The 13,460-nt window shown below is 43.7% G+C and overlaps 1 protein-coding gene across 6 annotated transcripts; it reads left to right on the forward strand.

The window, feature by feature from the left end:
- The first annotated feature begins 6,628 nt into the window (after positions 1-6,628).
- On the forward strand, positions 6,629-11,946 carry SRSF5 (serine and arginine rich splicing factor 5). Of its 6 annotated transcripts, none has more exons than XM_036843281.1 (8): positions 6,629-6,779; positions 7,667-7,808; positions 8,138-8,208; positions 8,347-8,445; positions 8,732-8,801; positions 10,020-10,093; positions 10,543-10,653; positions 11,119-11,946. In XM_036843281.1, exons 2-8 carry the CDS (start codon positions 7,683-7,685, stop codon positions 11,390-11,392), a joined length of 825 nt encoding a protein of 274 aa, XP_036699176.1. In that variant the 5' UTR covers positions 6,629-6,779; positions 7,667-7,682; the 3' UTR covers positions 11,393-11,946. The 6 variants fall into 6 exon arrangements, with proteins under 6 accessions (XP_036699176.1, XP_036699178.1, XP_036699180.1 ...); XM_036843283.1 differs by having other exon boundaries at positions 6,631-6,775; XM_036843285.1 differs by having other exon boundaries at positions 6,631-6,775; positions 11,122-11,946.
- The last annotated feature ends 1,514 nt before the right edge of the window (positions 11,947-13,460 follow it).

Consider the following 13,460-nt stretch of genomic DNA (forward strand, 5'->3'; position numbering starts at 1 on the left):
ACTAAGATCCAGTCACTCTGGCCTTAGTGATAGGGTCAGGGATGAGCAGATGACCCAACTGAAAGGCAGTGAGACATTAGGAAATGTTTGCTAGAGCTTCTGGGAGGATCTGAGTTGCTTCATTGGTAGATCCTGGAAGAGATGCTCTCTCTTCCTCTGACTTTGGAGGTGTGAGGTTGTGAGGCTAGGGCTGCTGGCATCTTGCTAACACAAAACAAGCCTTTCTGGAAATGAAACTGATATTCAGAGGAAGTCGAGCAAAGAGATGGATGCCAGAGCTCTGCTTGAGCTCTGGATAAAACCAAGCCTACAGCTGGACCTGTCTGTAAATTGCTCAGTTATACGAGCCAATAAATAAACTCATTTTTTTAGATGGTTGTACCAGGGATTCTGTTCCTTGTCATATAAAAAGTCCTGATTCTGGCCACTGTCCCCCTCCCAGCCCTCCCCCTCTAAAACATAAATCTAATCATATTTTCTTCTTGCATAAAAACTTGCAACACCTACTCAGTGTCCTCTGGATAAAGTCTCAGCTCATTAACATGGTAGATGAGACCCCCCACTCTCCTCTCTGTCTCCACCTCCAGCCCCTTTCCTTGCTTCCATTTTATACAACACTCAACTATTTATACCATGTGCCCTGCTGTTCTGAACAGGGTCTGGGAGCACATGAGCCTTAATCAGGATTTAGGGTGGTGGAAACCATCAGAGAAGATTAGAGTCAGCCTCATCAAGATCACCTGGAAGCCCCAAACCTCAACCCAGAAGCTGCACTAGTTCGTATATGCTAATGCTGGAGGTGCTGGGCCTTTCCTGGTCACTGGCTTTCCACCAGGATCCAAGTTTCTGCTGCTCTGGTTCCTAATAATATCTCACTGTGGATGCAACAAGATCTCCACAGAGCTCAACAGGATGGACTAATTGCTTCACCAGCAGGATATCTGACCCCGATTCTCCTTAGGCCAAGGCCATTTGAATTAATACTCAATATCCAAGCTCTTAAATCAGAAGACTGCTTATTTGAGATACAGTGATCAGGAAGAAGCTTCCCATTCCCTTCCACACCCTTTATCTGAGAGTAAGCCATTTCTTCTGGACCAAACTTGGCCCACTTCTGGGTACTCTGATTTATCAAACAGATAAATGTCAGGTATTCTTCACCGGAATGGTCCTGTGTGCCTTGACTCTAATTATACTAGGGAAGGAATCATTGCCAGGACTGAGGCTGATCTGGGGGAGGGGGTCTCTTTCTGGAGGTATGTGTGAGACAGGCTGGGCCCTGGGCCCTGGGACCTGGACACTTGGCTGCAGTCCTTGCACCTGGACAGACATCTCCTCAAGCAACAAAATACAGAGAAACTATAAGGGACTAAAAAAAACTGTATGCATGGGCAGCTGGGGCAAATTATGGACAACAAGATACAAAAAGACCAAAAAGCCCAACTGCCACTTCTGAAGAGCCTGGAGCAAAAGCAGGGTACTGCGCATGCCCCCTGCACACACCACCACCAGAGGGAGGGGCAAACCACCTAAGCCACGCCTCCGGCCCCACCCCTGGACCCGCCCCTACCCTCACCCCATATAAGGAACCAGCTCACTCCCCTCAGCAAACAAGCAAGCAAGCAAGGGAACATGTTGTTTGTTCTCACTCCTTCCTGCTGCAGCAGGGGTCCCAATAAAGTCTTGCCTGAATTTCTTATCTGGCCTCGTATCAATTTCTATTGATTAAGGAGGCCAAGAACCCTGGTTGGTAACATGTGTACCCCACCACAATGGCTCTGTTAGGAATTGGTATATGGAGAATTGATATTCTGAGGCTTCCTTCTTCTTCTACTTCTTTTCTTTTTCTGAGTGGTTAAACAACAAATATTTATTTTTTCACAGTTCTAGAGCTTGGTGCCAGCGTGGTCAGGTTCTGGTGAGAGCATTCTTCCTGGCTTGCTAATGGGGATTTCTTGCTGTGTCCTCACATGGTGGAGAGATAGCTCTGGTGTCCATTCCTCTCTTATAAATGTACCAGGTCTATTGGATCACAGCTCTGCCCTTATGATGAGGCTTCCCTCTGGATATCAGAGATGGAAAGAGCCTGGTAGTTGGTCAGTCCCCAGTTGCTGACAGCTTGTGGGGTGGAGTAGGTGTAGAGGACAACCAGCATTGAGGGGTACCTCTTGGGTAGAAAAGGCCCTTGTCCAGTTCTTTCTCTCTCTTTTTTATGAATGCCATGAATGGTTTCACTTTGGAATGTTTGTCTTTTATATTTACCTGCAAAGGATTTGAGGGCATAAAAAAGAAGCTTCCGTGTACTTTAAGTTCCAGTCTTGTTGGTTCCCTTTGTTATAGCAGTTTAACCTCCCCTGTGATTTTTGTCCCTTCTGACTCGAGAGGTAGGGCTGCCTGGATCACTCATTAGAGTGGAAATGTGTGGAGCGTGCCAGGCACGGGATCAAATACTTTACGTGCATTATCTCACCTAATTCTCATGATAACCCTATGAATTAACTACGATTATTGACCTATTTCTCACATGCGGAAACTGAGGCTTAGAAAGGTCCAGCCCCATACTGAAAGTCATGGATTCTCTCCTTCACAAATGTGGTTGGAGTGCCTGTGATATGCCAGGCCCTGTTTTAGTCTCTGGAGCTTCCCAAACTAAGTGTTGAGTCTGAAGTTCCAACACACGTCTTATTCCAGCTCTGCACGTTTAGCTGATGGGCTCAGCTGCTTCCCCTGTAGATGTCACCTGTAACACAGCCTAGATGCTTCGGTCCTTGCTAGTAAGGGTTGATGCTGAATCCTTTTACACCTTCTAGCCCGCATCTTTGTAACACAGAGACAAAAATATAGCTAAAGTTACTTGCCCATGAGGCAAAATTTGCTCTCCTGACTTAAAAAATGCTATAAGGTTTTGACTTCCCCTTTGAGTAAGTCATTTAACTTTGGAAAGAAAATCCTTTAGATCCACAGAGTTAGAAAAGGCACACGGGGTTGAATCAAGGTCCCACCATTTCCAGCTGTGTGACTTTGTGCTTTGGTTTCAACATATTAAAAAAAGAAAAGAGGATATGAACTGACATTGGAGAGTTGTATAAAGGTTGAATTGGCTAATAAATCCAAAGCCCCAAGCACTATGCCTGGCATACAGTAAGGGAAAGATTGGTGGCAGCTTTCATTAAGGAGGATGAAGATTGTAAAGAGGCCACTGGATTCTGCAATTAGGTTAAGGTGAACGTTGAGAGCAGTTCAGTGGAGAGGCGGGGTGGAGGTCCAGCTGTAGGTGAATGAGAGCTCGAGAAAGTGGCACCTTGGGGTGTAAAAACTACCTGCTCTGTAGCTAAATGTGTTGGCTTAGGAAAGGTGAGATGGGGCAGCTTTGACAAGCGACATAGGTTAAGAGGTGGGTTTTATTTTTTTTTAAATACAATTTTGTTTACACTTTCACTCTTTTCTTTTTTTAATTTATTTTATTTTTATTTATTTATGGCTGTGGTGGGTCTTCATTTTTGTGCGAGGGCTTTCTCTAGTTGCGGCGAGCGGGGGCCACTCTTCACCGCGGTGCGCGTGCCTCTCACCATCGCGGCCTCTCTTGTTGCGGAGCACAGGCTCCAGACGCGCAGGCTCAGCAACTGTGGCTCACGGGCCCAGTTGCTCCGCGGCATGTGGGATCTTCCCAGACCAGGGCTCGAACCCCGTGTCCTCTGCATTGGCAGGCAGATTGTCAACCACTGTGCCACCAGGGAAGCCCCCAAGAATGACCTTTTAAATTCTCATATCTATGTTTTAAAAAATGATGAGGTATTACTTTTGAATTGGAAAAAAAATTAAAGTCAGAAAAAAAAACACACATAAGAAGGAAATACAGCAAAATATAAGCAGAGGTTGATTTGATGAGAGGAGATTGTGAGCATTCCCTTCTTTCGATTATTCTTCCTGTTGAACATTTTTGTGACAATGAGTATCTATTTCTTTTTATAATTGGAACAAAAGAAACTATTTAAAAATAAAGATCAAATCCTGTCTCCTTGTTTATGAGTTTACTTTCTGACAAAGGGAGTTGGGTGAAGCATTTACAGAGCAGTTTGAAGTTTAGGAATCACTTAGCTCAGGGGTATGCAAACGTTTTCCGAAAAGGGCCAGGTAGTAATTATTCTAGGTTTTTTGGTCTATATGGTCTCTGTCGAAAGTATTCAGCTCTGCTTTTGTGGCAGGACAACAGATATAGACACTAAGCAAATGAACAGGAGTGGCTGTGTTCCAAAAAAACTTTATTGATGGATACTGACCTTTGAATTTTATATAATTTTCATGTGTCATGAAATATTATTCTTCTTTGGATTCCCCTCCCCCTATTATTAAAAATGTAAAATCATCCTCAGGCCATACAAAAACAGTTGAGAGGCTGGATTAGGCCCAAAGGCCATACTTTGCTGACTCCTGAGTTAGATAAAAATCAGGGATGTGATGAAGGAAACTTCCCACAGTTATGCTGAAAGTCTCCCAAAGAGATGGCTTTGATAAACTCTGTTTATTTTAATCTGTAATTTCTTTGCATCTTTTTTCCTTTACTAAAGATTTGCTACTCACTTGGATGTCTTAGGAAAAAGATGCCAAGTCATTTTGTTGAAACATTAATATAGGAACAGGAACACCTGAAAGAAATGCTAATGCAAACCCAGGTCTACAAATACTTAGTCTTTTCTGTGCTAGGCATTCCTGGAGACAAAAACATGAATAACACATATCTTTATTATAAGTCAGTGGTGAAGGAATTATAGGGGTGTACACAGAATATTGTAGGATCACATAGAAGGGAGAGTAATTCTGCTCATGGAAGATGACTTTGTGTTTATTGGAGAAGTTGGTAAGAAAATCTGGTAGGGAGAAAGGCAGTTTTCACGAAAAAACAAACACTGCAGAAGACAAGTTGTTTAGAATAGAGTAGATTAAGTCACTAGGAACTACTAATGAACAATTTGTGGAAGTCACAAACTTTTTAACAGTAAATAAATCAAGAGACTTTATTAAAAAATTAATCCTGAAGAAAATCACAACACCTCGGGCTGAGAGCAGCTACTTTTTTTATGGTGTACAGCACCATCATTCTTCTTTTTCACCCCAGAAAATATTTTCCAGATTACTTTCTCTTATTGCAGCAAAAATAATGTTTAGTGAGTGAAATCACAAGATGTTGCTTCCATATTCAACACAGAATGTAGAAAATAATTGGGAGGCTGATTTTTTTTTTAATTATGCAGAAAGCAAACAAATGCAATTAAATAAGTACAGGTTTGGAACAATTTGTGCATGATAAAATGCCTATGTTTATCAGGCTAGCACCTAAAAGTAAGTGTTTTAATTTAACAAATACATATTTTCTTTTAAATCCATCCTTAATTTGCCACACCATAACTAACTTCACAATTTTGCTCTGTACTCGCAGAGGCGCTTTTAAAAATAAATGTACAAATGTATGAATGGATGAGTTCATGCCATACAAACTATCCAAGTTCTAATCCAGAGTTCCCAAGGGCTCTGGAGGTCAGAGTAAGGGCTGGTAGCTCTGCTCTTTCTTGAACTACTTTATTTCTGTGTAACTCTAGTTGCAAGCAGCAACCCTAGATTCTGGGCATCTGTCAAAAATGGGGTTAAATTAAAGAAAAGTAACTTTTTCACCATCATTCTCTTTACTGCCTAAATTTCTAAGCCTGCCAACCTTACTGGGAAAATGCAGAGTTAAGAATGTAAAGGGCTACCGTTTCACACTTACTTTGAAAACACACTTTCTGTTTCTGAAGAATGGTAGACTTTTATGTGTTACATTACAGAAACAGGCACAGGAGTTAACCAAATACCGTTTGGATTTAAAAGTAGCTTGAAACACCTTCTTAGCCAGCACAATCCTAGAGTGTGGAAAAGCAGAAGTCTGCATTCTGGCCTCAATTTCAGATGGCCTTCCAGCCACAGTCCCGATTTCAGTATCTCATGACCCCCAAACCTTCCATTTAAACAATACTGCAGCTCCTTAGACTTCTTACTATAACTAACCCGTAAGTCCGTGATATGGTTAAAATATTCACTTGAGCATCAGGGAGCGCCCTCCAAAGTGCAACCGTAAATTGCAAGCAGCAAGGGGTCAGAGATGGCCAGATATTTTTGCAAAGCCTGAGTTTCTTTCACCCAGTATGCTTCAGGGTATTGAAAAAAAAACTTCAGATAAAAAAGAGGTGTGGGGACTTCCCTGGTGGTCCAGTGGTTAAGAATCAGGGTTTCCACCGCAGGGGGCACAGGTATGATCCCTGGTCGGGGAACTAAGATCCTGCATGCCGCAGCACGGCGAAAACAAACAAACAAACAAACAAAAGGTGTCATTTGCCTTAGGGTATTTTTATGGGGGAGATAATTATGAACTGAACTTCACGGCCTAAGGGGAACCAGCCAGTCTTCCACCGCGGCCCCTCCGGCGCCGAGAACCTGACGGCCACGCCCATGCCAGGTCCCTCCCCTCGGCCCCGCCCACCGCGAGTGCCGGTCACTTAGGCCGTCACCATAAAGAGGCCCGGACCCCCGACACCTCTTTCCCCGAGCCAATGGGGCGGTGCCAGGGGCGGTCCCGGAAGTGACGCAGGGACGCGCCCTCCATTTTGTGGGACGCCAGAGCAGCTAAGTGCGTCAGTTGTGGAGAGACGTAGCCGAGTTGAGTCCTGGTCTGCGGGGAGGCTGCCGGCTCCGTCGCAGACTACGGACCTCTCTGCGTCTCAGCTGCCAAAGATCCTGTCCGGTAGGTGAGTGGCTCACTTTGAGGGAAAGGCTTCTCGGATCGAGGCTTCTTCATGGCCGCTCAGATCGCGAGTGGTCAGGGCTGCTCTCTGTGCGGAGGACGGCGTCCAATGAGCGCAGTTTATTCGAGGTGGGCGCTGGGGCACGTCTCCCTTTGGGTATTGTTTGAGGGGACCTGACGGGGGAGGGGCGGTCCTGGTCACGGTCGTTTTTACAGAGGGGTTGTGTGCCCCTCCCTGCCTCCTTCACTCTCCGAACCCGGCGAGTAGTGGGCCGAGACCTTTGCTCGGGGTGTGGTCGGGGCTGTCCCAGGGCGGGTACGGTGACCCGGAGCGGTGGGGTCGGGAGAGGGGGAGGGGACAGGGAGTTTGGCACGCGCGGTTGTCCCCACCGCCGGCTCCGAGGCCGCCATTTTGTGCCTGCTCCGCGGCCGCCCGCCGCCGTCTGCGCAGGCGAGGCGGTGGCGTCGCGAGATTCCGGCTTCCACCCGCTGTGACTCTCCTGGGAGGCGGCGACGCGCGCGCGGCCCGTCGCCATTGGGCTGGCCTTGCGGAGGGGGGGTCGGCTCCGCCCGCACTTCTCGGCCTTTCCTGACTGCGGCAGACGGGAGGGGGCCAGAAGAGCCGGGGAGAGAGTGCGGCTGCGCAGTTCCAGAGGCGGCAGTGGGCGTTGCGGTTGCTGCGGTCTGGGCCCAGGGAAGGATCGAGTTGGGAGCCGAGTTTTAATTTTGTCTGCAAGGGACCTGGCCTAGTTAAGAGGCACTCTTGGCAGTCTTGTTTATAACATCACCGGGTAAACATTTTATTTTATGCCGTTTATGTTTTTGATCCCTTGACCAGGCATTTTTCTGACATTTCACCGGTATTATCTCAATGGAATTATTTCCTGACAGGAGGTACTAGCCGGACATGAGTGGCTGTCGCGTATTCATCGGGAGGCTAAATCCAGCGGCCCGGGAGAAAGACGTGGAAAGATTCTTCAAGGGGTATGGACGAATACGAGATATTGATCTGAAAAGAGGCTTTGGTTTTGTGGTGAGTATTTAGAACTGGTTGACTTATCTGTTGTTAAGAGGGTAAAGATTGTGGTAAGCAGTGCCTTTGATTTTATTGAGTCCAGGTAGAGTATCTTTAGGAAATGCTTTGCATCCTTAAGGCAGTGAATTTTCTGAAGGGATAAAAGAGTCTCACTACTGGCTGAGAGAAGTCACTGCTGGTCGCTTTTTGATGGGGCTGAGCTGTATGCTGTTGTCATTAAGATACTCTTCCTGGGCTTTCACAGGTATTTACTGGTTTTAATGGGTTGTAGAATACACTTTTAAAGCCGTGTGAAGCATTTGGGTTTTTTCACGTTTGTATTTTAGGAATTTGAGGATCCCAGGGATGCAGATGATGCCGTATATGAACTTGATGGAAAAGAACTCTGCAGTGAAAGGTGAGGACCTCGTTTTTCGTTTTATCACTAGTTAGCACCACAGAAATAGAGCAGACGAGGTCAGCTGGGTATTTATTTCTAAATAGGTCTCTTACATAGCTTAAGTGGGTAATGAAGATGTTTCTTCCCTTTCTGTAGGGTTACAATTGAACATGCTCGGGCTCGATCTCGAGGCGGAAGAGGTAGAGGACGCTACTCAGACCGTTTTAGTAGTCGCAGACCTCGAAATGATAGACGGTATGTGATGGATGGTGGATGGCTGCTTTGAACAAGCGTTACTGCAGGAGGAGTCTTTAACGTTTAAAAACCATTAGCGATAAGTGATTTTGCTGTTTATGTACAATCAGTTCTGTTACGTCCACTGTTCCTGTAAGTGTGTGAGTCATAAAGTAATGCAGAAACTGTTGGCGGAAGTCATTTGAATGACTTGTCATATCTGATTGCTTGAACTTGCCCACAACTGAACACCATAAGTGCACGTTGCTTCATTTCTTCCATTGTGAGCGCTCATTTTCTTCCTCAGAAATGCTCCACCTGTAAGAACAGAAAATCGGCTTATAGTTGAGAATTTATCTTCAAGAGTCAGCTGGCAGGTTTGTTGAAATACAGTTTTGAGATATTTCAATGTGGCTTTTTAAATATTAGTGGGTAGCTAATGTTTTTATTAATGTTTTATTAAAAGTAGTTTTATTTTTAAATTAATGGACTTAATCGTAATTTTAAAATTTTAATTAAATGTAATTGGGGGATATTTCAAACTTTAATATTAGTGATCAAATGTAAATGTTTTGAGGATATATTTTCTTGTTTTTTAAAATCAATTTTAACCAAATATTAAACCCTTTATTTGCCAGCCTATCTGTGTCGTTGGCCTTATGACGAGGAGTGCCTGTGGGTTATCCTAATCGTTGTCTTGGTCACTCTTGGTTGGGCCTGGTTGACTTTGCCAGTCAGCTCCTACAGTGATCAGTTGGCCACCTCTAGATCTGTGTTTGCCGGTCTAGACGTAATCGGTGCACTTCCTTGAAGTGCCAGGTTGCAGCGATCCCAGAGCGTTGATAACGTGATCTGATCCCTAAGTTGAGAGCTGTCTTCCTGTAACGCTTCCGAATAAGAGGTCCTGGTCGAAAAGAGTTGAAAGATACGAAATTAGGTGGTCGTTGGAATCCTGATCGCAGTAAAGTGGTCCTTGGTAACTACACAAGAGTAGAACGTGTCTGCATCCGCCAGTAGTCCGCTGATAGGGAGGGCTGTGCGATTAAAGGCTTCCATCGATTGGGTAGTGTCCTTCAAGTGGGTGGCGAAGAGCCAGTCGGGCATATGTCATGAAGGTTTCTCCGACCGATTAATGGTTTGCTGCTTGACTAGCCTAGGGAAATAATAATAAAGGTAAAGTAAACTTTTTTAATGACATATGGGGCACAAGATAATTGGTGTCTTGTAAATGTTCTGTTTTTAAATATAAAATTTCTACTTTAGTCTTTACTTTAAAAATATGTATTGTTTCTTTTTGTTTTGTTTTTGTTTTTTGTTTTGTTTTTTTCCTTTTGTATTGAGCTCAGTATAGACTAATACTACTTTAATGTTAAAATCTGAATTTCCTGGCATTTTGCTTAAAAGCAATATGCTATTTGCTTATTTCGTGCCCTGACATATATTATTTTTAAATTCTGATAGAATACAAGTGTGGTGAATACCATGTTTGTACTTTATCTAACATCTTCTCTTTCAGTAGTCTTGTTTTTATACAATGTGGTTGTTTGTGTGTCATGTTTCCTTTTCTCTGCTTAACACAATCGTCTTGTGTTAAGGATCTCAAAGATTTCATGAGACAAGCTGGGGAAGTAACCTTTGCAGATGCACATCGACCTAAATTAAATGAAGGGTGAGTATGTACTGGAGTATGAGAGCCTTTTAAAGTATTCTGAAAGTTTTACTCTGAATGTTTGAGCTCTCAAAATTTGGACATGCTGGAATGTAGCAGTTCTCAATCAGGGTTGAGTTTGCCCCTCAGGGTACATGTGGCAGTTCTGGAGACGTTTTGGTTGTCATGATTGAGGGTGCTGCTGGCATCTTGCGAGAAGAGGTCTGGGATGTTAGTAATCATCCTATAGTGCACAGGAAAGCTTCTCACCCCCAAAGAATCATCTAGCTTAAAATGTCAACGGTTTGGAGGTTGCAGAGTCTTGCTCTCATGCTGTTTTATCTGTAAAGAGATGACTCAATATAGCAATAGCAAAATGAACATTAAAAAGGTACTTAAACTAGACTGATAACAGTTTGTGAGACTACAAGAAGTATGTAACTTTACAAATGGCATTTTTTTCTTTGTAGGGTAGTTGAGTTCGCCTCTTATGGTGACTTAAAGAATGCTATTGAAAAACTTTCTGGAAAAGAAATAAATGGGAGAAAAATCAAATTAATTGAAGGCAGCAAAAGGCACAGGTATCTCTTTAAATTGTTTTTTAATATAAATTTATTTTTTTAATTTTGGCTGTGTTGGGTCTTCATTGCAGCGCTTGGGCTTTCATAGTTGCGGCGAGTGGGGGCTACTCTTCGTTGCTGTGCGCGGGCTTCTCATTGCGGTGGCTTCTCTTATTGCGGAGCACGGGCTCTAGGTGCTCGGGCGTCAGTAGTTGCAGCACCTGGGCTCACTAGTTGTGGCTCGTGGGCTCTAGAGCACAGGCTCAGTAGTTGTGGCGCACGAGCTTAGTTGCTCCGCGGCGTGTGGATTCTTCCTGAACCAGGTATCAAACCCGTTTCCCCTGCATTGGCAGGCGGATTCTTAATCACTGCACCACCAGGGACGTCCTGTTTAAATTTTTAGGTCAAAGTTTTATTTAATGGATTTGTAGGGCCTGCTACTTAGTGTTTTTTGTTTTTTGTTTTCTGTTTTTTTTTCTTTCCTAGTAGGTCACGAAGCAGGTCTCGTTCCCGGAGCAGGAGTTCCTCGAGGTCTCGTAGCCGATCTCGTTCCCGGAGTCGCAAGTCTTACAGCCGGTCCAGGAGCCGGAGCCGGAGCCGGAGCCGGAGCAAGTCCCGTTCTGTTAGTAGGTCTCCTGTGCCTGAGAAGAGCCAGAAACGTGGTTCTTCAAGTAGATCTAAGTCTCCAGCATCTGTGGATCGCCAGAGGTCCAGGTCCAGGTCCCGGTCAAGGTCCAGATCAGTTGACAGTGGCAATTAAACTGTAAATAACTTGCCCTGGGGGCCTTCTTTTTCTAAAAAAAAAAAAAAAAAATTCCCAAACCATACTTGCTAAAAATTCTGGTAAGTATGTGCTTTTCTGTGGGGGTGGGATTTGGAGGGGGGTTGGGCTGGGTTGGGCTGGGTATCTTTGTAGATGTGGACCACCAGGGGTTGTTGAAAACTAATTGTATTAAATGTTTTTGATAAGCCTTCTGCTCGCATTTTTGTGAATGTCTGAAGTATATAGTTTGTGTATATTGACAGAGCTCTTTTATAACTAAAGCAAATTTAATTTTTTTGTACTAGAAAAAATTTGAACGTTTTAGTTCCTGGTTATTCAAATATGTTAATACAGAATTAGTTTAATGCCTCACTTAAACTAATTAATAGCCTTGGACACTTAAAAGAGCTCTAAATTTGCTTGTACGTAAAGGCTTAATTTGAGTTTTCCTTGTTAGGGTCAAGGGTGTCCGTCCACCCACCCTTTAACAGCTGCCTGGCAAAGACGTTAAAGCAGCTGTTTGTTATTGATAATAAAAGATTATAAAACTGCTTTTGTCTGTTTTGTTTGAAGGAAGTACGGCTACATCCTCCTTCCCCATGCACATTTGACACATTTAAAATCCCTGGTAGAGAAGGCTGTAGTAGTGAGGTATGGTGAGCCTTTTTTTTTTTTTTTTTAAATTAGTACCGTTGACAATTCTTGGCTAGTCAGAAGATGGGCAAAGAAGTGTGAACTGTTCAAAACAGTGATGACTAACAGTTATGACAGTTTCCCTTGTGTGTGATCCTCCTGTCCTTTAACCACCCAGTTTTATTTGGCATCACGTTATTTAGGCCTTCCATAGCCAAGAGAAGGACAATTTGGGAAGCAAGATTGTAAAATTTAATGTTTCATGCCTCACTTAAAGGTTGTAATATAATTTTGATGGTCGGAGATCATCACATAAAACTTTTTTAAAATCACTGCACATGAATGCTTGAAGGGGCTTTCACATGCTTTTTCTTGTAGTCCTGAGACATGGATGTAACAGTCTGTTAAAGGGAAAACAGTTGGGTAGTGAAAACTGCCTAAGGTTCTACATCCATCTCTATTAAGTGTTAGAGCCCTATACCTATAGGAAATTAGTTTTATTGTTTCTTCTAGGAATTTCATAGACTCATTTGAGTGCTAGTCTAGGTAAATACTTGTAAGCATAACAGTGAATAACACATAGTAGCCACTATTAAGTGCCTTGTCTGTGTAGTCACTGAATCCTTAACTATTATATGTAGTATATATGTAATTCCTGGTATTAGAACCCAGGAAGTCTAGTTCCAGAACCCCCAAACCACTCCACACTCATCTGACCTAACCTTTCAGGGATTTTGAGGAACGCAGAATTAGAAACCCTGGAAAGATTGGGCTTCCCCGAAGTGTGGGGATTGGGTAGTGGGAATCTCCATGTGTGGAGGCTAGGGTTAAAAGTTCTTGGCATGAAGGAAGGCTTCCCTGTGTTCGAGACTGCAGGACTCAGGCCATAAAATTGTGAAGCTGATCTTTTTAACGCAAACTCTTCTAGAGAGAGTTTGTGTGGTATACTTGTTTATTCACTTAGATGTGGGGTACTCTGCTTACTAAATGGGAACCTAGGTTTTTTTTCTTTACAATGTATCTGAAATGGAGAGGCACAATTATTTTCCCCCTTGGGCTTTTTAGATATGGTAACAGGGTGGCGTGGTGTATGTTTGACGTTTTACCAGTGACTTTTCACCTATCAAATAGGTAGCATCAGTGGCTTACCACTTTAATAAACAAGGTAAAGCCCTTTCTTTGAACAAATGGCAGAGATGACTAAGTTATTTTGAACTGATAAGTTGGCCTGAATTCCCAGATACAGGACAGGAGAAGTAATGAGTGTGGGTATATAATCCTAAGCAAAGTTTTAGGACCAGGTTTTGCAGGGCGTAATGTAACTTGTTTTGTTTTGGGCTGTGCTGCGGGGAGTGTGGGATCTTAGTTCCCAGACCAGGGATCGAACCTGTGCCCCCTGCAGTGGAATCACGGAGTCTTAAGTGCTGGACCG

The sequence above is a fragment of the Balaenoptera musculus genome, chromosome 2, assembly GCF_009873245.2.
Source record: "Balaenoptera musculus isolate JJ_BM4_2016_0621 chromosome 2, mBalMus1.pri.v3, whole genome shotgun sequence".
Taxonomy (NCBI): Eukaryota; Metazoa; Chordata; class Mammalia; order Artiodactyla; family Balaenopteridae; genus Balaenoptera; species Balaenoptera musculus.